We start from the raw sequence: 25141 nt of genomic DNA on the forward strand, positions 1-25141 counted from the left end.
CGACGCCCTCTCACGTCTGCCATGAACGAGTTACGTCCGCTGGTAATTTATTTACAGAAAGAAGGATGAAGGAACTCGGTCTGGACCAACCTGATTTACAGGTTCAGCAGCAAGTGATTAGGACGAGTTTACACCGGGGGCTCTTATTATGACTAACTGGATGTGGTGTAAGTAATGTCTTTTATTGTTTCCCCTCTTTGCTGTTTCAAAGTGTCGGCACAGAGGTACTGTGGACAACGACGGGGGTGTGAGACCTAAAACATCTCTCTGAAAAATGCAAACAGTCACTCAGACACAATGAGGCTCGATGAAGGCTACAGGGTTGACATATTGTGTGTTGTGTTGTTTTTGTTGAGTCTGGTCAAAGGTCAAAGACGGAAACAGACAGTAATTTATGTTGAGTGTTTTAAGAAAATACTCTTTTCTTTCTGGGTGTTTCCTGACCTCCAGGTGTTTCCTGTCTCCACCCACTTTTGTTTCACACACACACACACACACACACACACACACACACACACACACACACACACACACACACACACACACACACACACACACACACACACGTGCACATTGATTGAGACCATCAAAATAAAAGCAGCTGAACTGACTGTGACTGACAGTCCACACCACACATGTTCTCTCTCAGACACCAGGATGAACAGTGTGATCACAGATGGTTCCTCAGCTGAACCAACACATGGACTGTTCCTTTAACATCTGGTCTCTGGTTCCAATGAGGCCTCACTGAGATGGGGGGGGGGGATGTAGCACCGCAGATTGTCTCTGTTTGAGAAGATGATCCACTACATCAGTGCATGAGTTGGCTTTAAGTAACGACCCCTAGAAATTTTAGATGAATAACAAGTGCTTTTTGTTTTGGTGTCAACACAATGTCTCTCGTTATTGAATGAAAGCAACACGACGTACTACCACTACTCTTGATGAACAAATGAACCAAGATTTAACATACGTTCACGTTGTGTCGAAGAATCTGTACAAATTAGTAAAATGAATGTGAACGTCACATCAATTTGAAGTAAACAACAAAGTAAATCATGACTAAAATTTAAAAAAGAAAGTTTTTAGATATTTACTCATGAGAACACTACTTACAGTAAAGTAAAGTATTTAGTTACTTCACCTGTGTGTGTGTGTGTGTGTGTGTGTGTGTGTGTGTGTTGAAAAATAACGGTTCACAGAATAGTGTTTGGAGAAAGACCTCTGTCTCTGGTTCCAGCTCTGAAGATGACCCCCTCCGGATGGGAGGGGCGGCGGGCAGGGCGGGGCCGAGCGGCGCGTGCCCTGCGGCTGACTGGCTGCGCTCCTCCGTCACGGGGACGCGCCCGTATTTGCACGCACGCACACACCCGCCGTGCGGCCACGGGCCAGCGTCTCTCTCTCTCTCTCTCTTTCTCTCTCTCCCTCTCTCCCCCCCCCCGTTTTCCGTTCATACTTTCCGGTCTCACGCGCGTCCCCGGTAAACTTTTCCCTCCCGTGAAAAGTGACCGACAACTGACCGGATTTACCGGGGTGTGCCCGAGCAGCTCGCGGCCGGACCTGCCGTGATTCACCGCCCCGTCACACACCGAGCAGCGGGCCGCAACTTTCCTCCGCCGCCCGTTACACTCTCGGGGCGGTGACGTCAGCACCGGGAAAAGTTGGGAGCGAGCCGCCGGTTAATCGGAGGAGACGATAACCGTGAGTGTTTGAACTTTTCTAAATGTGTGTGTGTGTGTGTGTGAGAGAGAGAGAGGCTCAACAGCGCCCCCACGCTCTCTCTGACCGTCTGTGTCCCGGTACCGACAGGACCGGAACCACGGCTGCTCCACTCGCGTGCCCGCTGCTCGTTGTTCGGTTGTTTTCCTGTGCACGCGGAGATGGGGACGGTGTGAACGGGTCAGCGCGTGGCCTCCACGAGACTCACGGTTACCTCCGGTAGAGGTGAGTCATCCTGCCGCTAACGTAATGTAACGTAACGTGGTGACGTAATGTAACGTGATACTTTCCAACTACACCGAAGTCCTAAAACCAGAGTGACTCTGAAACACGTTTACATTCATGTTGAAATCAGGTTTTAAATCGTGAACTCATTGTTTACTTCACTCAGGCTCCGCCCACACGGATACACGGAGGTTTTAAAGCTCATCACGGTTGCTATGGCTACGTGTAGTGAGTTTTGAGACCTGTGTAAACGCTGCTGATCCCGATTTAGTTTGGAAACGTTGTTTTTTTTTGTCTGGACGAACAGAAACTGAGACTTTGGTAAACGATCACCATAGCTGTTCCGTGTTCGTAGTATTTTCTATAACCAAGCAACCAGCTGCAGAGTACTTCCTGTTTACAGTACATGACCAGAGCACTGAAGGGTCATGTGACCTGTGTGTTATTGCGAACGCAGTTTATTGAATTAAAGCAATGCCACGTAACTTTTACTGAGCAACAGCGCCCTCTGCAGCCACGTGTGGGGATTCAAGGCACTTTCACGATCCAGACCAACAAACCAAAATTTATTTTGCATTGAAGAGGTGTCGGAATAATTAGAATTACTTCCAGACTGGTAAAATGTCCATGAATTTTGCTTCTTGAGCTCATGATGTCATTATTGATTAACAAATTAACCTAATTATACAGTCAGCTGTAACTAGTAGCTTTTAATGTGAACTTGTAAAATTTAACTTAAAAAGTTTCTTCACAAGCTCCTCACGTCAACCTTTAACCATTTTCATGACTAACTTTTAAAAGTATTCATCTGACTGTCACACCTGATACTTCTTATCCGCTCTTTGTTGCTATGTAAATATTGTAAAAAGAGTTGCTGTGTTGTTTTAATGTCTTAAACACATAAACACGACACGTCATTCACAGCGTCAGTCCATGTTTTCAACTCGTTCTGACTTCAAAGCCTATAAACACGTGCAAGTCAGAACAAAGACTTGACTTCTGGAACAAGGACCTTCAGAGAGGAGCACGTGAAAACACCTTTTTGGATAGTTTGGACTTCTGGACCATTCACAGGAAGTAGAGACAGCATTAAACAATAGAATAAGAATAAGAAGAGGAAGCAGCTGCAGTCTTCACCTCCGACGATATAACGTTTGAACCACAGGGACGTTCATTTGGTGCAGTTGAACTATTGTGGAGTACTGTAGTACACTGTAGTGGAGTACTGCGCCTGAAGGGGCTGATGCTGCTAGTAATACCATAATATTGTTACCATGGCAACCAGGTGAAGCTTCTCATTCATTTTCTCCATTCAAACAGAAAGACTACGCCCACGTCAGACGTCTACAAACCAACCAGTGTCAAGTATAGGTAGACGTACGTGTGTCAGACAAAATTCATTTATTACATTGGGATTAAAATACACTACGTAGCCAAAACTATGTGGACACTAGAACATGATGTTTACATTTTTAAAGTGTTGCTGCGTGAAGACGCCTCCTCACTGCAGTTTGAAGGTCCAGACTGGGAGCAGCAAAGTGTAGCTGAATAATGAACAACTTTCACAGGCAACGTTGCTGCTTCAGAGACTTGCTAAAGTTAGCCTAAGTGGCTAAAGCAGTTCTCAGCAGGCATCTCAGTAATGTGTGTGTGTGTGTGTTGTGTATTTTTAGCTGCATGCTGTTTGGATTCTGCTCTGATGTTATGAGGCAACACCACTCTACAGATAGAGACCGAATCATCTGCCTCATTGTGTCGTGTGTGTATGTGGGTTTTAAATCCTAGTCCAGGTGAGGAATGTTAAATGTCCTGTCTCGGGGAACGTCTCAGACTCAGTGAAGATAGCATATAGCTTTAACATGTGTCTCCAGTATGAACGTCTGCCGATTAAACCTTTATCCTGTTCTCACAACGTCGTCCAATTCAATCGACACGAATCATTCAGGATAAAAAACAATGGATCGAGTGGTCAGAGGTTTGATTCTTCGTTATCTGTGGAATCACTGAGCAGCTGTCATGTTTTTATCAGGTAAAGGAAGACAGATATTTATTTGGATTTATCTTTGGAGCAAACTTAGATGTGAAAAGACGAAGGCTGAGACAACGGCTCAGTTGTTGTCTCTCTGGTGTCATGACTGTGAGACGATGTTTTTCTCTGGAAATTAAGTTTGAAGAATTGGAGTTTGACTCGGCAGTCAAATCAGATTACAATAGAATGGAATTCTTTCTGACAGAGAAGCAATGTAACGACAGTATTTTACTGAGGCGGAGATGATTCACTGATCATGGTACTGTTACTTATTTAGTACATGTTTAGTTTTATTTACTTTTTTAAATGATACTGATACTGACTCTGTTTATCAGGAGACATCACATGTTTTATTTCATCAGAAGAAGTTAGGAAAAGATAACTTGATAAAATTGTGCTCAATAAAGTTACAAAAAATTTAAATTAAAGTTAAATCAATTGCTCTAAAAAAAAAAAAAAGAATGAAAGCAGGGCTACTCGTGCTTTTATTCTAAAGTAGCGTTTGTACTGTCTCTCTGTTTCTTTGGACATTAGTCGTGCACATGAACGCAGCATGTGGTTATGGTCATGGGATCCGGATGTAGAGACGCTCGTCTGTCAGCTCGTCTCAAACGGCGCTAGAGAGTCCGAGTGAAAAGTTCTGAACAAACTGGGCGTTGAGTCGAGCTGACAACTATCTATAGATGTGTGTGTGTGTGTGAGTGTATGTGTATATGTGTGTGTGTGTGTGTGGGGTATGAACACCATTCATTATCACATTCCTGTAGAGAGGCCTACACATGGGAACTGACTGTGTCTCTGTTCACATCAGATCACACGCGTTCACCACTGATCAATAATCGACCAACCAGAGCTGAGCAGTTGCTGTCATCAGCAAAGAATCGTTATTTTCGACGTGTGTTTGATTACTTCATGTCTGACTTTACTGATATTTGAAAAAAGGATTGGGAGTTTGGGGACATGCCCACCCACACCTGCGACCTGCACCCATTGGACGGTACTAGCTGTCAATCACACGGTTTCCACACCCCAATGCAACCGGTGCTCTATCCTCTATTAAACAGCGAATACATTTTTTCTGCCTCACGAAAAGAAATATGTATAATTCAAACAATGTAACCATCAGTTCCCACATGTGTGCTTAACGTTAGCGTGGCTGTTACATCCACTAGAATGCAGCAGGAACTGTGTGTGTGTGTGTGTGTGTGTGTGTGTGTGTGTGTGTGTGTGTGTGTGTGTGTGTGTGTGTGTGTGTGTGTGTGTGTGTGTGTGTGTGTGTGTGTGTGTGTGTGTGTGTACTGTTCAAACAGCTGGTTAGTTTGTATAACAGTAGCTTTACAACTAGCTCGGCTTGTTCAACCAGACACACATATCTGTGAGAGAGTGTGTGTGTTGGAATGCCTGTGATGTGATGTCAGTGTTTCTGCCCATGGTCTGTGGTATGCAGGCTGCTCGCTCACCTAGACACACACAATAAGATATGAGTACAATCCAGTATCTATGTCCACCATCTTGTCTGTGTGTGTGAGTGTGTGTGAGTGTGTGTGAGTGTGTGTGAGTGTGTGTTTGCCATGTTCCTGCTGTGGCTGTGTGACTTGAAGCTGTGTTGACACAGCAAACACACACTTCTTTTCTGCTCTGTGCTGTATGTGTGTTTGTGTGTGTTTTGTGCTGGTTGAGCTGCAACATTAAAAACATTTTCATGTAGTTATTAAAGTTATTTGCAGGTTTGGTGTTTAAATGATTTTGAATCTTTCATCACTGCCATGAAAACACTTTAAGTTTTACATTTTAAAAGAGACATACTCTCTTTATCTTCAGTTTGATAATTTCAGTGAGTTTTATTACTGTGAAAAGTTTCCAATATTCAGAAGCTCATCACTTTCCTCAGACTGTCCATTGCTGCTGCTGTCATGTTGTCCATTTTTAGAATCAAAGTTAGCGAAACTATGTGTGGGGGTTTCTAAAATGTTCTGGTTTACTGGGACATTATTGTGTCTCTGTTGTGTTAGTGTGTCAGCTATGTGTTAATTACAGCCTACTGAGACCTCAATTGCAGCAGTGTCTCCCTCTTCCTCACACACACACACACACCAGCTGATAACCAATCACTGGGCTTATCAATAACATGATCACATCCCTCTGGGGCTCTGTCAGACACTGATTACTTCAGTCTAACTGAACAGAGAACGTCTGATAGATGATTGACAGACTGATCAGTACCTTACCGGCTGAGTGATAACACACTCAGTAATCTTTGTGAAGACACTCATCGACACCTAATTCTAACCCTAAAACCAGGATAATGTTCTCAATCCATAAGTATCTGTAACTCGTCCTCAAAAATATAGGAGCACTTCAAGCTTTATGTGTTTGTTCCATTGTTTAATTGGTTTGTTAGTTTTGGTTTCACAATGTAATTTAGGGACTAAAGAATCATCACCTATGTGCGTCCACCTGTACTTGACCCTGATTGGTTTGCAGATGGCGTCTGACGTGGGGGGCGGGGGTAGTAGTCTTTCTGTTTGAATGGAGAACATGAATGAAGAGCTTCATTTGGTTGCCACGGTAACATCATGATGGCATTACTAGCAGCATCAGCACCTTCAGCCGCAGTACTTCACAGTACTATAGTACTACAGTACTCCACACTAGTTCAAATTCACCAAATGAACGTCCTTGTGGTTCAAACATTATATCATCGTAGGTGAAGGCTGCAGCTGCTGTCTCTACTTCCTGTGAATGGTCTAAACTATACAAAAGTATTTTCACTCTGCCGGCGAAGAGAACCATGGTTCAGTTTGATCCAGAGCCAGAACACCTCTTCTGGTCAAGGAACCATTCATACCTGATATTTTGGTTCAGACTTAACTGAAAGTTCTCATTGTTCACTTTGCTCCAAATCAGCTTTTTCTCAGTTAAGATGAATTTCGTCTCTAATCAACTGATCTTTAGTCATTCACACACACACACACACACATTACCTGACAAGGTGTTTTCCCATGAGAACGAGACTCTAATATTTAACTGTGTATATAAAGGCCTGAGGCGGGGGCGTTTGACATAGACTGACAAAGTCAGAGAGACAAACAATAGACAGACAAAGAGAGAGACAATCGAGCAGGAGACGGAGCGAGACAGAGGTGAAAGTGAGGCAGCTGTGGTTTCCGTGGCGATGCGAAAACACATAACAGAGGACAGGAATGTAAAGACAGAGTGCGAGAGATGAAAAAAAGTGGAAACATTAAAGAAAGAGAGGAAGAGAGACGGGAAGAATGAAGGGAGGGGGAGGAGGGCAAGGGAGCTGTAATGAAAGGAAAATGAGAGAGTGAACGACTTGCAGTGCTCGAACGCCCAGGATGGATTATAGCAGAGAGAGGGAGTTGGAAAAACTAAAAGACTGATGACAATCAAGACTGAAACAAAAATAAGCAAGAAAACTGAAGATGATAAAATAAGCAGGGGTAAGAAAAGATGCAAAGGAGAAGAGAAGGTAAAGAGAAAAGATATGTATGAAAATGAGGTAGAATGCCTGAGGTAAAAGGAAACGAGTGACGTGAGAAAACAGAAAAAAAATGAGAGCGAGAGAAGGAAGCACGAGGCAGAGAAGGAAAACATGGAGTGAAGGGAGGAGTGATGGAAAAGAGTTACGTGTGGTTTGACCATAAAACCAGAGATGAAAAGAAAAAAAGATGGAGGGAGCTGAAGGAGCGGGAAAAGAAAAGGATATGAAGATAAAGATGGAAGGATGAAGAAACTTAAGAAAAGAGATATAGATAAATATACTTAAATCACATTTTTCTCTTAACAGTGTGAGACTCTTCTTCACAAGAGGATAAAACAACAATAAAACTGAAAACTTTAAAAAAAATCTAATTTTCGGGTAATTAATAAAAAATAACAATTCAAACACAAAAGTTAAATTTAACTTTACGCTTTAAATCAATAAATGTTTTGCTTTAAATGTGTCAACTTTTCCTTTTTTTTTCCTTTTTAACAATTTTCCCACGCATGATTTTTAGTAATTTTCTAAATTCCTTGTAACAATAATGATAATAATAAATTTATAAATAATAAAGTAGAATTATATAGATCAATAGTTTTTCTACCCATATCTGACCGTGCTTTCTGATTGGCTGTTCTCAGGTGGAGTGGGCGGAGCTGAACGATGGCGGGTGCGTCAGTGAAGGTGGCGGTGCGAGTCCGTCCGTTCAACTCCCGAGAGATGGGACGCAACGCCAAGTGTGTGATCCAGATGCAGGGAAACACCACGTGTAAGACACAAACACACACGCACACACACACACACACACACACACACACACACACACACACACACACACACACACACAGTCTTATTGAGTTTCAGTTTGACTTGTATTCAAACAGGCCTCAGCACTCCCAGAATGCCTCTGGCCATCATGTGACCTCTGAACCTGCTGCTATTTGCACTCACAAACACACACAGTTTATTAATAGACGAGCAGCAGCAATATTGTTTTTAGCAGCCTTGCGTCTGAACACCCACATTTTTTGTGTTCTGAGTCTCTAACGTTGAAGCGATCATCCAGGTTTCTCCTTCAGGTTAGTAGTTAAGCTGCATGGCAGAAAGTAATTGGACAGCCAATCTTTTCAGCCACATGTGACTCTTAAAGCTTTAATCTACCTCCACTCTGGTCTCACCCTTCCAATCAGATTTCGGGTCTGTCCATATCCTTCTGGTCCACGGTGTGCATCATGCCACCAGGCACACAAAGTGTTTGACAACCTCTTTATTTCGTTCCAGGTATCTCCAACCCCAAACAACCCAAAGATGGAGCCAAGAACTTCACCTTTGACTATTCCTACTGGTCACACACGACGGTGATCACGCACTATCACACACACACACACACACACAAGACGTGCAAATATTCACCAGGTGAACCTGTAATAACTCGAGGTGTGTGTGTTCCTGCAGAATGACGACCCCAGCTTTGCGTCTCAGAGGCAGGTGTATAAAGACATTGGAGAGGAGATGCTGCTGCACGCCTTTGAAGGTGAAACTGATCATTCTGATGTGATCATGTTTAGAGGAGTGATGGTTACGTTAACCTTGATGCTTATGATTTTAGTGAAACTAATACAAACACTACACATACCAGTACTACTACTAATAATGCTAATAAGCTAAATATGATCCTGCTTTAAGATGCTAATGTTAATATGAATAATTCCTCAGATGCTACTGCTTATGTCGATGTTCTTCAGATAATTAGCACAGGTGCTAATGATGTTAGTGTGTTTCATGTTTACAAATCTTTTTCCAGGATACAATGTGTGTATTTTTGCGTACGGCCAGACTGGTGGAGGAAAGAGCTACACCATGATGGGCAAACAGGAGCCTGGACAGGAGGGGATCATACCACAGGTAACAAAACATTTGTCTGATTAAACTGAGACTAAATGTTTGTGAGGGTGTGTCACAGTCAAAGGAGTATATGTGGGTGATTTGCATATGGCCCCACTGAACTGTTTGAGCGATCTCATGCGATAGCGTCACAAATCTCCGTCTTCTTGTGGCCGTGTTTAATGTTCCTTTGATTTGTGTCTCTGTGTTCAGCTGTGTGAAGAACTATTTCAGAGAACAGGAGAAAACACAGATCCTGACCTGACATACTCTGTGGAGGTAAACTCACTCTGATCCGCTAATTCAGAACTGAATCATCCTGGTAATTGTCGATTGGCTGAAGTCCGTCTCGTCCGCCTCCAGGTGTCCTACATGGAGATCTACTGTGAGCGGGTCCGGGATCTACTAAACCCAAAGTCCCAGGGGACTCTGCGGGTTCGAGAGCATCCCATTCTGGGGCCGTATGTGGAAGACCTGTCCAAACTCGCCGTGACCGGATTCACCGACATCCGGGATCTGATGGATGCTGGCAACAAAGCCCGGTCAGTTTTCTTCCTGTGGATGGTTGTCATGATGCTGCATCCAAATCAATCCACAGCTTGAATTTTAAACAAAGTGTAAAAGGCTGCATTTTTTTTTAGGTAAATGTGTGTGTGTGTGTGTGTGCGCGCTGGTGCTGGAAGTTTAACTATATGTTGTCTTTCCTGTGGTTTTCCACACTAACAGGAAAGTTTGAATTGTCAGAGTTTGATTATTTATACCTGATCGGTTATTGATAACAGGACAGTTGCAGCCACAAATATGAACGAGACCTCGTCCAGGTCTCACGCCGTCTTCACCATTGTCTTCACCCAAAAACGTCGAGACCAGATGACCAGCCTGGATACTGAGAAGGTGTGTAGGGCTGTGTGCATGTGTTTGGACCTGATGAGAACCCTGTACGCTGTTCTCATCTTGCATTGCCACCGTACACTTATTTAAAAATGTAGTTTATAATCAGGATTTTAAAGATGAAACTTTCTCTTCAGGTCAGTAAGATCAGTCTGGTCGATCTGGCTGGAAGCGAACGAGCTGACTCGTCGGGGGCAAAGGGCACCAGGCTCAAGGTCAGAGGTCACAAGAGTCATGCTGGTGTGTTTGCTCGCTAAAATCCAGGATTTCTAAGTTGTATTTACTTTATATCTACGAACAGGAAGGAGCGAACATCAATAAATCTCTGACCACGTTGGGAAAGGTGATATCAGCTTTGGCTGAAATGGTGAGTCGACTAACTCGATTAAATATCAGAAAATGTACAAATTTGTTAAAATAATAAGAAGGACTTGATCCTAGTTCACATCTGTTTTCCTCTGCAGCAGAGCAGTAAGAAGAGGAGAAGTGATTTTATTCCCTACAGAGACTCTGTTCTCACCTGGCTACTGAAGGAAAACCTGGGCAAGTGTAAATGGTTTCATGACCAGTAAAAATCTCATGCTATTGGTTGTCTTGAAATAAAAAAAAAGGAGCAGAAGTAACGTCCAAACTTCTTCAGGATTAGATTTATTACTTTACAAAGTGTTATACCAGTCGTTGTAGTATCAACAGTTACCTGTGTCGAGAGTAGTAGCAGCAGGTTAGATGGAAAGGAATTTGTAAATAACATTAAAGTTGTGATTGTAGGAGGAAACTCTCGGACGGCCATGATTGCTGCTCTAAGTCCTGCTGACATCAACTATGAAGAAACACTGAGCACCCTGAGGTCAGATACTGATGTGTGTCCAGTGTAATCTATCAGGCTCCGTGTAGATCAGTGAAGTGAAGTAAATGTCATTTGGTCTAATCTAATGAGATGCATCGAGTTTAATGTGATTCAACTTGGTCTTGTCTGGTTCAGATATGCTGACCGTGCCAAACAGATTCGTTGTAACGCTGTGATCAATGAAGATCCAAACGCCAAACTGATCAGAGAGCTGAAGGCTGAAGTGGAACGACTGAGAAACCTGCTGTTCTCACAGGGCCTGCAGGAACTGCTGGATAATGCTGGTATATACACATCTCACAGTATACTTAATATTGGTTTACACATATTATATTAAATTGGTTTATACACATCTTAAAGTATAGACTATATCAGTATATACACATCTCACAGTACACACTATACATCCACAATACGTGTCATCTACGTTAAATTGTACATGCAACACTAGTTCACAATTGACACATGATAATAAATTAATTATACTGGATACACATTCATGAATAAATTGTACTTAAGTTAATATGTGTTACTGAACTTTACATTGTGTGTGTGTGTGTGTGTGTGTTTATTTAAACATGGTATGTGTGGCATGTCTATGTGCTGAATGTAGGGTATTTACAGACAACAGCAACTGTGTGTGTGTGTGTGTGTGTGTGTGTGTGTGTGTGTGTGTGTGTGTGTGTGTGTGTGTGTGTGTGTGTGTGTGTGTGTGTGTGTGTGTGTGTGTGTGTGTGTATGTGTGTGTGTGGATATTTACATGCTGTTCTTTACATAACCAGTATAACAGAGATTCCTCTTCGTTAAAATCAAACCTGACTCTCTCTCTCTCCCTCCCTCTCTTTCTCTCTCTCTCTATCTACTGCTCTATCTGTGTCTCTCTCTCTCTCAGTTAACAACAACAACGGCCCTGCTGGTGTTGCAGGTGTGTGCCCCTCCCCCCTGCAGATGGCACTTGCAGCCAATGGAATCACACCTCAGAATGGCTCCGCCCCTCCAGGTGACAGAATATTTACATTTATTCTGATATGTAGTGTATGTATTATACACATTATACTAAATACATTGTAGTAGTTTAAACACATTAAATATATATAATATACTCAGTCTATCATAACACATCATGTTATGGACTACATACTGATACATATCATATACACATTGTACTGGTACCAACACATAATCCATATATATGACATATACAAACTTATGATAATTTGTCCTTTTTTTTGACAAACAAACTTTTTATTTATGTTGTTTGTTTTTCTTTCACCTGCAGTCACAAGTGAGCCTACGTCTACAGGAGACGCAGCGGCTGACCCAGACCACCTGATAGAGGACGGAGAGGACGGGGAGGAGGCCGTCGCTGCGGAGACCATCAGTAAAGAGGAAGCAGCTGAGAGACTAATGGTAGAGTTTGATATTTGAAAAAAAAAAAACCTGTTCACCGCATCAAACCAAACAGACATGAGGCAGATATGTTTACATTCTTACTGGACGGACTCAACCTCATTGTGTTTGTGTTTCAGGAGACGGAGAAAATCATCGCTGAGCTAAACGAGACGTGGGAAGAGAAACTAAGAAAAACAGAATCTATACGACTGGAGAGGTAACATCACATTCACTGTAGACACCAGTCAATGCATATAAAGATGATCAACAACTCTCTCTCTCTCTCTCTCTCTGTCCCAGAGAGTCCCTACTTGCAGAAATGGGCGTGTCCATCAAAGAGGACGGAGGAACATTGGGCGTCTTCTCTCCTAAAGGAGTGAGTTTTTGACAGTTGATATATATATATATATATATATATATATATATATATATATATATATATAGATATATATTTGTATATGTATATACACACTAACTCATGTGTGCATGTGCGATGCAGACTCCTCACCTGGTTAACCTGAATGAAGACCCTCTGATGTCTGAGTGTCTCCTCTACTACATCAAGGAGGGTTTCACCAGGTCAGAGTTTAAATCAATTTGAAAATAAATGAAAGTAAAGTAACTGCAAACCTGAGTAAATGTACTTAGTTAAATATAGTAATATTGGATATAATTTAATATATATAATAATAAAATGTCTGTTTGTCTCAGGGTTGGACAACAGGACGTGGACATCAAACTTTCCGGACACTTTATAAAGGAGATTCACTGTGTGTTCGTCAGTGAGCTCAACGAGCAGGGAGAAGGTGAGACGTCTGTCTGTCTGTCTCGCTCTCTCCCTCTCTCTCTCTTTCTCTCTCTCTTTCTCTTTCAATCTGTTTGTCTCTCTCTCTTTCTCTCTCTCTCTGCGTGTGTTTATGTCGCCCTCTGGTGGTCAAAGTGCTTCAGCTGTGTGACTCTCTTTCTTCTTTTTCTGTAAAAGCTTCCAGGAAATCTGTCAGGTATCGTTTAACAGTCGCCGCTACCGGTTACCATGGCAACATCACCTTCCTATTCATACCCGTGTTTCTTGTGAGACCCCCGCCCCCCTACCCCCTCTCACTGTGTGTATGTGTTTATGTGTATGACTGTACACCCATCAGTCGTGTCCTGAATGTACACAAATTAAAATAAAGTTGTTTTTTTTGTTCTGACTCTGTGGAACTCTCTCTGCAGTGGTGGTCACTCTGGAGCCATTAGTTGGAGCGGAGACTTACGTTAATGGGAAGCAGATCACTGACGCAGTCATCCTCAAACAAGGTAACTACACTCAACGATGGTTACCCCAACAGGGCTAAGCCATCAATGCTGCTCCACAGGCAGCCACACTACTGAGCTGATAAAAACAATAACAACATATGAACTTATAAAAATCTGTCACATTTTCACGATGGGCTTAGCATTTTAATCAGCATCATCCAAATGCTATTTCGCTTGCAAACACGATTTGTGAGTTTATTTTATTTAACAGAAACTGAATTTCATAGTATTTCTAGCTTGAACTGTTAGAGAAAAAATGACAGAAAAAAGTGTAAAGAATCGGAAACATTTACTCAGAGCTGTATATATTTATATATGAGCAGTTTCCTTCACTACACCTGATTTCAATACATTGTTCCACACGTTTGTCTTCGGAGAAAGTCTAACATTGTCTGTCTGTCTATCTTCGTTGCTAGGTAACCGCATCGTGATGGGGAAGAACCATGTGTTCCGCTTCAACCACCCGGAGCAGGCAAGGCTGGAGAGGGAGCGCAGCGTGACTGCCGAGCAGCTGGGGGAGCCAGAGGACTGGAACTACGCTCAGAAGGAGCTGCTGGAGAAACAAGGCATCGACATCAAACTGGAGATGGAGAAGAGGTAGAGACGGAGGATGAGTGACCCTGATGGAACACACTGCTCTGTCATCCACATCATCAATGAAACAGAATTTATTGTGGCTGTGCTAAAGATTCTGGAACACAAAATAGGAATTATACTGCGTGTGTGTGTGTTTACAGGTTGCAGGACATGGAGACTCAGTATCGTAAAGAGAAGGAGGAGGCTGATCTGCTGCTGGAGCAACACAGGCTGGTACGTGTCTGTTAGGGTGGAGTTGGGGTGGAGCACAAAATACCTGACAGTGTTAAACCTGTGTGTGTGTGTGTGTCTTCAGTATGCCGACAGTGACAGCGGTGACGACTCGGACAAACGCTCCTGTGAGGAGAGCTGGAGGCTGATTTCCTCCCTGAGAGAGAAACTACCTGCCAACAAGGTACAAACACACACACACACAAATAACAACAGCTGAATTGACTGTGACCAGCTCTGGTTTGCAAGATCTGCAGCATCTGGGTCCTTAAGAGTTTTTTGAACGTTTCGAGATGATGACATCCTCAAGATGTGCAGCGCAGTGAACCAGTGACAGGTGGGGCTTTCTATATGGTTTCTCCATGGCAACTGTGTGGGTGTCACCTGTGTGTCTCCAGGTACAGTCGATTGTGAAGCGTTGTGGTCTGCCCAGCAGTGGGAAGAGAAGGGAGCCACTCAGAGTCTATCAGATCCCACAGAGGAGGAGGATCAGCAAAGACCCCAAACGGGTCACCATCGAAGACCTCCGCATGCAGGCTGTCAAAGAGATCTGCTACGAGGTCACTCACACACACACACACACACACACACACACACACACACACAAAGAAAAAAGTCTGTATTAAATTTAAAATAATACTTAGAAATATTGTGTCAGTACATGGTTAGCTTAGCCTAGCATAAAGACTGGAAACTAAGGGAAACTGCTAGCATCGCTCTGTTACCAGCTTGTCATATTATTATTTTGAGTCTTTTTTTTTCTGATCCACAAATAAATTTGGTAATTTTCCTAAAATTAAGCAATTTGTACCCCTCCCTCATCCCAGGTGGCTCTGGGAGATTTCCGTCACTCCCGCCAGGAGATCGAGGCGCTTTCCATCGTCAAGATGAAGGAACTCTGTCGCATGTACTCCAAGAAGGACTCCAACGAGAGGGAGAACTGGAGGGCCGTGGCCCAGGACGTCTGTGACACCGTGGGCATCGGAGAGGAGAGGAGTCCCCCCACAGAAGAGGGGGGAGGAGGAGGAGGAGGAGAGACGGGGGAGGGAGGAGGAGAGAAGGGAAAAGTGTACGACCTGAAGGCTCACATCGATAAACTGACAGACATTTTGGAGGTGAGTGAACAAACAGATGACTCACAACTGATTGATAATCAATAATCACCCTCACATGACTGTAAGAGACAAAAACAATCGAGGAAGTCGCTTTAGACCAAAGTCACAGAAAAAAACAAGTTGACGAGAAAATGAAAATATTGATCAAATATTCACAAAAATAGTTTTTTAGTTAATGACCAGGAGGGGGCGCTACAGAGTCTACACACAACTAAATCATAACCCCCAGAGTTTTCAAACTAAAACAAAACCAGCAGCGTTTACAAAAATCTCTGATTTAGAGGCTGGAAAACAAGCAAGAGTAAGAAATGTTGATTATCAGTCGTATCAAGTCGATTTTCATGTGAGTCCAGTGTAAAATAATATTAATATAATATTTTATAATATAATAATTTCATGAATCAAATCAACGGTAACTCTCTGATTCCCCCAGGAGGTGAAGCTGCAGAACAACATGAAGGACGAGGAGATCAAAGCTCTGAGAGACAGAATGATCAAGATGGAGAGCATCATACCTGTGCAGGTACGCCCACTCCTCAAGGCCCGCCCCCTCAGCCTCTGCTCTCTGAATGACCTGTATCTCCCTCTGGTTTCCAGGACGACGACGTGAACGGAGAAGGAGAGGAGTGTAATCAGGGAGACGGGGATGAAGGCAGTGGCGATGTCCCTAAACAGCCAGAGGTCAGAGTTAAGCGGCTAATGGACGAGGACCCGGCATTCAGGAGAGGGCGCCTCCGCTGGCTGAAACAGGAACAGCAGAGAATCCTGAACCTGCAGCAGCAGAACATCACCAAGAAGCTCCGAGGACAGAACCAGAACCAGGGTCAGTGTGTGATGTCATCTCCCTCCCAGCCCCCCAGCCCTCTGTGTGTGTTTGTGTGTTCGATCTCATGACTCTGTTGCCCCACACAGGTCAGAACACGCCCACTGTCCCTGTTCACCTCCCAGGGACTGGACGCTTCATCCCTCCCCAGGAATGCAAATTGAAGTTTCCCTTTAAGAGTAACCCTGCCCACCGGTTGTCATGGGGACCAGCCAGCGCCGCCCTGCAGGCCCTGGGTCTGGGGGAGACCGGAGGAGATGGAGGGGAGGAGGGGGGGGGAGTGGAAGGTAAAACTTCTCCGTCACCTTCTCCTCCTCAGGGTCACTCTCCTGCTCTCTTGCCCCTCCCCTTCCAAGCCCCACCCCCTCGCATGCGCACCCCCAGCCCCCATCGCGCCTGGCAACAGCGTAATCAAGGCAACCCGGGTAACCAGGGTAACCAGGGCAACCAGGGCGGCTTCCACTACCATCAACAGGGCAACAACCAAAACCACCAGCGGCGCTACCGCCGCAACTCTTTGGATAGCTCCACCCATGGCAACAGTAACTACGACAGCAACCAGCATCACGGTGGCGATGGCAATGGAGGCGGCGGTCACCAGGGACGACCAAGACAGAGGAGGGGGGTGTCACCAGGGCCTGTTGGGGAGTGGGGAGGAGGTAGAGGAGGAGGCGGTGGAGGGAGAGACAGAGACGGAGACGGAGGCTTCCATTTTAGTCAACGCCAGCAATATCAGTTTCACCACCACCCCTACTACAATCCCCACAATGCACCATTCCAGCCAGGACCTCACCCTAACTACCACAGCTTGCCACGCTCCGGGGTCCCGCCCCCTCCCGACATGCTGATTGGGGTGGGGCCGACACTGCCTGGGGGGTGGGGCTTCACCACTCCTCCAAGGATGAGACGACAGTTCAGTGCACCAGACCTCAAACACAACAAGGAGACGCCCATCTGACCTCTGACCTCCAACACATGGACGACTCTGATTGGTTGCAGGACATAGGGCGGTCCTGATGCTGTAGAGATGCGTGTGCGTGTCTGTGTGTGTGTCTTTTGCCGCACTTTCCTAGACTGAGTCAAACCATCACACACATCCTGTATCTTCAATCCTGCTCTCTGTGTGTGTGTGTGTTTGTGTGCGTGTGTGCGTGCGTGTGTAGCTTTTACGTTAGCACAGGTTAGTTGTTGCCATTGCAACACTTTCATTTTTTGCTGTTAGTTGGGTTGTCAAACAAGATGGAAGTTTATTACGTTATGAGTTTTATTGGTTTTATTGATATCGATTGAAGTTGTGGTCACGAGGTGCTACTGTGTGAGCTCCTGAGGCTAGCTCGTGTTAGCAGAAGGTTTTTTTTTTTGTGGGTTGGGTTGAGTTTCAGGGCAGAGCGGATGTTTGTACTTGCACACACTTCAGTTTTAGCTCCTTTGTTTTAGCTGCTGTTAGCCCAGGAGGCTAACAACAGCTAACTAGCCTGGTTCAGCCTGCTTGTTCTGTGTTAGCTTGGGCTAGCCAGTTAGCCTAAGCAAGAAGCAAGGGAAGGCTCTTTAGCTTTTCAGGCTAATAGGTAGTGAAATGCTACACAAGCCCAAGTTTAGCCTAGCCTAGCCAAGGCAGCATTCATGTTATATGGGAATTACAGGTTGTACGACTTTGATTTCAACACATTGAACTTAGTTTAATTTTACATTTATTTTATAATCCCTTTATGAACTTAACAGAAATATATTTGTCATGTTGCACCATTGAGGAGAGCTAGAGCAAGTTTCGCATTCTGAAGAAAGACACTAATGTGGTTCTAACTTTAAAATGAATGAAAGTCAAATCGTGAGTTGAATGTTCTGGGTTTTTTTCCGTTGTTGAAGTGGAGGTCGTACGAAAGCTGTTCAAGACAACTTCCCCCTGAAGTTTGTTTCCGTCCCATGTGACTTGAATGCTGAGTCGCCAAGTGCTACAAACCAAAGAAAGCTGCTGTGTGGCGCCTCCTGCAGGTGAGCTGACAGACACACTGCTGTACTGAGAGAAGGGGTTGAGGACGTTGTAAATGTTGATGTGAATTGCACGCAGAATCGTTTTAAAGCGTCATGTGTGTATATTTGATTTGAGTTTTTATGAAGATGAATCTATTTTTAAAAGAACGCTCACGGTGAGTTCACTGTCATAGGCAATCGTTGGAAAAGCAGTAAGTGATAGCTGATGTGCGATAAAGTAATCATCATGGATTATAGTTTATGTAAGGCTGTGAGGAGGGAACTCTGGGAAATGTAGTCAGAGAGTGGAGGTGGAAAAGAGAAGGCACAGAATGAAGAGAAGGAGATTTTGTTTTGATGCAATGTTTTTAAAATATTGAGTGACAGGAGGACTAGTTCCTTCATCAGGACCTGACACTACTTCATATTTAACTTGTCCTGAAGAGACGAGGAGTGAACACTGACTTCCTGCTACGACAGGAAGATGAAAACTGTGGCTTCCTCTCGTTTGAGTCACGTGATTTTACATTTAATGTCACTTTAAAGACTGATTTTTTATTTCAATATAATGACCGGAGATGACAGATATTTGTTTCCAGCTGAGTTCGACTGAGCTTTAACAGACTTTTTTTGTTTACCTCTGTAAATAACAAGAATTTTCATTATTGATGAATCAATAAATGTTGAAAACAGAGTAAAATAAAAAGGTCTGAGGTGAAAGTCGAAAAACATTTTCAAAGTGAAATAAGACGGAAAAGAGCTGAATTGATGAAATGATATATGACGTTAAGTTGTTTCAGCCTGAAAAATATTTGCAGTGGTCAAGTTTTTTCTGCTGCGTTCCCTGCACCTCTGAAATGTAGGATGTTGTAAAAACAGCCACAAATTTTCACCTACCTGGGTCGAGCTGAACGTAGCCGTTGAGTTTTAACGTCCCGCAAAGGACAAGTTAATCGTCAGGAGGGGCTGGGCATTAAAACCCAACCCCGACAAAGAGTAAGGCATTGTGGGAGATGACGAGTGGAGTTTTTGTGCTCCGTGACTGTAAAGGCCTTCTCACAAAGAAGGTAGGAACCAACCAATGGGAGCGCTCCCTCTGGCCGGGAGGTAGTTACCACAATAATGATGACAAAAACACAAGAACTGATTGTGATTGGCCCAAGAAGCGTGACATCAGCAGATCTTAATTTCCACCATGTTTCACTCTGCTGTCTCTGGTATCGTGGGACAATCTGGATGACCTGTTGCCGCTGCCGGGCATGATGGGAAAATATGTTTTCCTATTTGTTTATGATTTTTCAGTTTTGTTTTTTTTTATTTTCCAGTTTCCAGCTCTGGCCTCTGTTTGGCTGGTTTGTACTTTTTCTTTTTGTGTATTCATTTCTTTCGGAGTATTTTAACCCCGCCTCCATGTTTGTTTTTTGCTTCATGATGTCATCATTACTATTATTGATATAATTATGAAGTTTTAAGTGTCGTTAATGTTGGGTTCTTGCTGCTAAAGGGAGATTGTTCACCCTCATGCAAATGTCTGTGTGCATGTGTGTGTGTGTGCGCATACCGTGTGTGCGTCTGTGTGTGTGTGTGTGTGCGTGTCTGTCTGTGTGTGTGTCTGTGTGCGCGTTTCCTGGTTAATTTAGAGTCATAATCTAAAGTTTGTTTTTCTTTATAAAGCTGATTTTATTGTTTTTCTTTTAATTGTTTGTTTTTTGGAGTTTAAGGGGGGGGGGCTGGCGGTTGTAGGAAGCCATCACCATGGCAACTCGACTCAGCAGAATTCCAGCCTCCGAACCACATGATCACAGCATGGACATGGACATGACATCACGGTGTAGCCCCCCTCTATTGGCTCGGTTGTTTGTGTGTCTGTGTTGTTGTATCAGGAACCAATCTCAGGCTCTACCTGCAGACAACATGACGGCAATAAAGTATCGACAAACACGACTCCACTCGTGCTTCAGTGCTCTTTCTGTTCACTTTCAATTAGCACCAGCTTCCTGTGGCGAAGCGAATCGCAGCGTGGCTTCACGTTGAGTTTAACTTTGTTAAATTTTGATCTGCTGATTGGCTTCACATTTGTGTATGTGTGACCACGTGCGTTTCCTTTTTCTGTGATTGTTACTTTTTGAAAATGAGTAAAATGTTCAATACTTTAAAAACCTTCACCTCTTTGAAATTAATCTACTTCTTCAGACTTTGCCCTAAAAACTTAATTCAAATTTAATACCAGATACTACGATATCTAAACTATTAAATCTTTAAACACTTTCTCGATATCACATTTGTGTTTGTTAAAGCTGCCTCGCTCCATCTGTCAAACTCTTCATTTGTATCATGAAGAGTTTTCATGAAACTTTGTTCTGAGTCATCGGTTAAGATGGACAAAGGTGATTAAGACGATGAAACATATTTGGTTTACTGATTCAACAGGTTTCCCTATTTTTCCGTGATGCATTGTGGGATACCGAGTCTCAGTAGGTGTAATAATTCTCCCTAAACCCGGGAACAGCTCGACAGTGTGAAGTGTCGCTGTCGCCAACAGACTCTACTTATCTCACTTCCTGTCTCAGCAGCTGTCAATCAAACAGATACTTCCTCAGCTTCTCCTCACTCGGACTCAGTGAGTCGTTCAGAGTCTTTCTCACCATGCAGCTTGTCCTCCTTCTCTGTCTTCTGTCCCACTTTACCAGGGTTACAGCTGTGGCAGATTGTCACAGTGACAGGGACAAGGACCACCGGCCCAGGGTGAACTGCACGGCGGCCGGGTACAGCAGTATCCCAGGGGAACTCGAACCCACGACCAAGGTAAACAAAAACAGCTGCCGTAGAAAGAAGCTAATGTTTCTGTTGTGACTTCGGAGCAGAAAAAAATTTCAGGATATTCAGACTTTAAAATCTGATAGAATACCATTCATGTGAGGAATTAATATTATAAATGATGTAATTTCTAAAAGTAAATTGACAAACGCTGCTCAAAGAGACTAGTGTTGCAGGTGAGTGATGAATTCACTGAGAAAAAACAAAACTTGAGGCCTCGTCTTGTGGACATAATTAAATTATCTCTAGAAACTCTTATTACAAGAACAGATGTCTTAAATATGAAAAGATTAAATTATTATTTGAAGAAACTGTTTTCCTCAGAGGAAACATGAACAGTTTTAAACATCTTGAAGCAGACGAAGACCACGGTACGATTTTATTTGTTAGCGATTGTTACAAAAATTGTCTGCAATTAAACTTCACTGTAACACAGAGAACAATGATGATCCGTGTAAAACGACTAAGTGCGATTAAACGTTCTGCAGCTGTGAGAAGATAAAACAACTTTAAGATCCTTGACTGGCTGAAGTGTTTGATTGACAGGAGGAGACGACAGCGGACACACAAGCTTCCTGTGTTTGACTGATAAGACAACAGGAAACGGAATATTTTCTTCTCCTTTTTTTAGGTTCTGTTATTCCCCAGAAACCTGTTCTCCAGTTTGTCCTGGTCCCCCTTCAAGATTTTTATGGACCTCTATGAGATCGACCTCACAGGCAACCAGGTGTCCGTCTGAATTATTTTTATCAAACTCAATTGGTAACGTTGACGCCACTTCATCAGTATTAAATGATGTGTTTCGTGACTTCTTGTGTCTCCAGATTCCAGAGGTGATCCCCAGCGCCGCTCCCATCCTGCCCACCCTCAGTGTTCTCCGACTGGGTTGGAACCGCCTCAGGTCCATCCCTGATGGCTCCTTCACCGCCTGTCCTGCGCTGACCGAACTCCACCTGGACAACAACATCATCAACGCTCTGAGCAACCACTCCTTCTCTGGACTCAGTAAACTGGAAGTCAGTGAATTAGCAAATAAACATGTGTTATCAGTGTGTGAGCATGTAGTGCAATGTGATCAAAACAGTGTTTAGAGATGAGAGAAAAGCTGTTGTAGTACCCCTCCGCCATTCCCTCAAGGCGTATTTGAGATCATGTTCAAGAAGCAAAAAACCTTGACCTTTGACCAAAGTTGATCCATGAGTTGAATAAGTGAACTTTTGAAAGAATTCTCTCTAGTTGTTTTAAAAATAACACATTCACAAGGGGGGAAAAGGAGTTTATGAGATCACAGTGACCTTGGACTACCAAAATCTAATCAGGTCACTATCCTGTTCACAAGAATAGGACATGTCCTGAAAACTAATAAGAGTATAATAAATAAAAGTATATATAATCGCCTTTTAGATCCTGGAACTGTCGTCCAATCATATCAAAGTGCTTCCTGAGCTCATGCTCCACCCCGTTCCAGCCATAGAGACCCTGTATCTGGAGTTCAACCAGGTGAGAACACACAACAAGAATTCTGCAAATATGTCCAATAAAGGTGGTGAACCAGGTCAAAACAGCTGTTCATTTTCCTGCCTGTAGGGGGCGATTGATGGCGTGTCTAAAACTGCAACAAGTGTCCTTTTTCTTTCAGATAAAAGTGATGCCGAACAATTGGTTTAGCACGAAGGAGGATGTGCCATACCTCTATCTCTCAGCCAATCCCTGGGTGTGCTCCTGTTCCCTTCAGTACTTGCACAAGTACCTTGATGACTATCTCAACATCTACGTCCGCGATGGTCCAATTATAAAGATGGAGGAAGAAAGTGTTGTGAGTACCACAAACAAACGAGTAAAGAAAGATGCTGTGAAAAGAAGAACATGAATGTGTTGTGGTCGATTCTTAAAACTGTACCCAAGCTTTATCTAGTCTTGTATTTGCTGAGGTTTAGTTTGTGGTAATATCGCCATCTGTTGTTCATACATGGTTAGGACAGTTCAGTCTTGGTAAATGAGCTCCTGTATGTTGGGGTCTTGTTGAACATGATCAGGTGTGACCGTTAAAAACAGTTTAACCTTCGATCAACATCCTAAAACCTTTGAAACTGATGACAGACATTTGCATATTTGGTTGATGTTGCTGTGACGCGTGTTTAAGCTCCAACTGGATTTTGTTTTGGCATGCTGTGGCTGATTTTGCGATGGTTGTTGTGTTTTCACAGATATGTGATTCTCCACCGAGGCTCAGAGGTCAACCACTGCTGCGTCTGGAGGAGGCTCTGTGTCCGACTGGTGACGAGGAAGAAACCAACTCTCATGACATGCAGGCTACTACTGCTGCTGTTGCTGCTTCCTTCACTGTCACCAGCATTTCCTCTTCTCCTGCTACTGTCACCCCCACTGCTACTGTCACCCCCACTATGGGCTTGGTACAACTCCACACAGTGTACCACAGAGTAGTCACAAAGTCCTGGTACCAAACTTTCACCAGATTTTTTGAGAAGTCAAGCCATTCGGTGGAAGAGCACACAGTAAGGGGATCAATGTTTGGGTCACATCTTCCTTCTGAAAGTCCTGCGATCATGTCAACGGCTGCACCCATAAAACCATGGACAACTGAATCGTTACCTTCAACTGTTACATCAACCACTCCAAAACTGCAGTTAGTCACGACCCCTGCCACCACTGAGGCAGCAACCACGCCAGTCTCCTCCTGGGTATTTGACGGGGCTGCCGGTGGTGAACGTCGTGATAGAATTGGTTTGGTCAGAGCTTCAGGAGTATACTGCTTCTGGCTTTTTGCTGTGTGCGTGCTGCTGTGTGCTGTGTCGGCGTTGTGCATATTTGCAACTCTGGCGAGATTAGTGACCTGGTACAGGACGGTGTACAAGCCTCTGAATGTGGCACTGGCAAGACAGGGGGTGTGTGGTGAGGGAGTGAAGCTGTTAACGTACAACAGGAGGGAGGAGAAGGAAGTGGCAGGAGGGGGAGGAGGAGTGGTGGCACTGTATCGCTCTGTTCTTTTCGTCCACAGAGAGGAAGAAGAAACTGTGGGAAGGGAGGACAGAGTGAGTGAAGCTGACGGAGCAGGACAAGGAGGGAGGGAAAGACTTCTCGTCACTCTGGAGCCGACGGGAGAAGAAGTGAAGAGAGAGGATGAAGGAGAGAGAGGAGCGATAGAGGAGAGGGGGGTCTACCGAAAGACGCTGTACCGTCTGTTGAGCAAAGAGGAGGCCATATCTGGATGGAGAGATGTGATGGAGGAGGAGTGTCGGGTCGCTGCAGAACATGGAGGAGGTGGTGGGGGAGGAGCTTCTAGGAAGCGCTACAGTGTGATTCTGAGGGAGGAGAGGGGGGAGGAAGGGGGAGGGAGGGAACAACTGGAGTGGGTGGTGGGTGGTTGGGAGGTGAAAGGAGGACGGGGAGGTGGCGAAGGGACGGGGCCAAGGAGCAGTTGGGGGGAGTGGCTGGCAAACTACTTACCCAGCATGCCCTGGGGGGTGACCATGCCTCCTGAAGGGGAGGCAGCTCAGTGATGTCACATGAGGTTTTTTTTTTTCTCACTTCATTATGATTCGTGTTTATTTCATGTCTCTGAGGAAAAACATGAAAAGTATGTTGATGTACATGTGATGTTTAAGATCATGAATATTAATTGTCTTCATTAATCATTTTAATTTCTCCACAGCTGCACACGCAGCTCACGTACATGTGACGAGCCGATCATGCTTCTGTTTATTAAAAACATGTTTGTTCACAAGTGACGACTTTTGTTTTTGTTTCTACTGGTTGGGTTTGTGATTGTTGACTGTTCTTCTGCGACATAAGCTCT

At 44.0% G+C, this 25141-nt stretch overlaps 2 protein-coding genes and 1 long non-coding RNA gene across 4 annotated transcripts; 2 read left to right on the plus strand and 1 right to left on the minus strand.

Moving 5' to 3' along the window:
* The first annotated feature begins 46 nt into the window (after window positions 1–46).
* kif1ca (kinesin family member 1C, a) lies at window positions 47–20451 on the plus strand. 2 transcript variants are annotated; one of them, XM_069518960.1, is made up of 30 exons: window positions 47–167; window positions 1241–1701; window positions 1810–1944; window positions 8120–8247; window positions 8760–8836; window positions 8934–9012; window positions 9283–9383; window positions 9576–9641; window positions 9726–9904; window positions 10145–10256; window positions 10391–10468; window positions 10555–10620; window positions 10718–10796; window positions 11022–11100; window positions 11236–11384; window positions 11993–12100; window positions 12380–12510; window positions 12630–12709; window positions 12793–12868; window positions 12992–13071; window positions 13204–13298; window positions 13708–13791; window positions 14208–14388; window positions 14529–14601; window positions 14684–14782; window positions 14997–15158; window positions 15426–15713; window positions 16147–16236; window positions 16311–16536; window positions 16626–20451. In XM_069518960.1, the coding sequence occupies exons 4-30, from the start codon at window positions 8142–8144 to the stop codon at window positions 17492–17494; spliced, it is 3813 nt and encodes a 1270-aa protein (XP_069375061.1). In that variant the 5' UTR covers window positions 47–167; window positions 1241–1701; window positions 1810–1944; window positions 8120–8141; the 3' UTR covers window positions 17495–20451. The 2 variants fall into 2 exon arrangements, with proteins under 2 accessions (XP_069375061.1, XP_069375062.1); XM_069518961.1 differs by lacking the exons at window positions 47–167; window positions 1810–1944 and having other exon boundaries at window positions 1335–1701.
* Window positions 20451–25069, plus strand: LOC109641489 (platelet glycoprotein Ib alpha chain-like). The gene is made up of 6 exons (XM_020105966.2): window positions 20451–21312; window positions 21956–22051; window positions 22149–22340; window positions 22729–22824; window positions 22964–23140; window positions 23532–25069. The coding sequence occupies exons 1-6, from the start codon at window positions 21154–21156 to the stop codon at window positions 24843–24845; spliced, it is 2034 nt and encodes a 677-aa protein (XP_019961525.2). The 5' UTR covers window positions 20451–21153; the 3' UTR covers window positions 24846–25069.
* Window positions 21689–22860, minus strand: LOC138406537 (uncharacterized). The gene is made up of 2 exons (XR_011239968.1): window positions 22722–22860; window positions 21689–22277 (listed from the first exon to the last, which is right to left on the minus strand). It is a non-coding gene; the product is annotated as an uncharacterized lncRNA (long non-coding RNA).
* Window positions 25070–25141: the final 72 nt, after the last annotated feature.

Source organism: Paralichthys olivaceus, chromosome 22 (assembly GCF_024713975.1).
Source record: "Paralichthys olivaceus isolate ysfri-2021 chromosome 22, ASM2471397v2, whole genome shotgun sequence".
Lineage (NCBI taxonomy): Eukaryota > Metazoa > Chordata > Actinopteri > Pleuronectiformes > Paralichthyidae > Paralichthys > Paralichthys olivaceus.

Excerpts from the sequence above, each read along its gene's own strand:
- kif1ca (XM_069518960.1), top strand. The coding sequence starts at position 8,142 with ATGGCGGGTGCGTCAGTGAAGGTGGCGGTGCGAGTCCGTCCGTTCAAC. Across the intron at positions 12,511-12,629 it reads AAGCAGCTGAGAGACTAATG|GAGACGGAGAAAATCATCGC; the intron begins GTAGAGTTTGAT and ends TTTGTGTTTCAG. Across the intron at positions 14,783-14,996 it reads AGAAACTACCTGCCAACAAG|GTACAGTCGATTGTGAAGCG; the intron begins GTACAAACACAC and ends GTGTGTCTCCAG.
- LOC109641489 (XM_020105966.2), top strand. The coding sequence starts at position 21,154 with ATGCAGCTTGTCCTCCTTCTCTGTCTTCTGTCCCACTTTACCAGGGTT. Across the intron at positions 21,313-21,955 it reads AACTCGAACCCACGACCAAG|GTTCTGTTATTCCCCAGAAA; the intron begins GTAAACAAAAAC and ends TCCTTTTTTTAG. Across the intron at positions 22,825-22,963 it reads TGTATCTGGAGTTCAACCAG|ATAAAAGTGATGCCGAACAA; the intron begins GTGAGAACACAC and ends TTTTTCTTTCAG.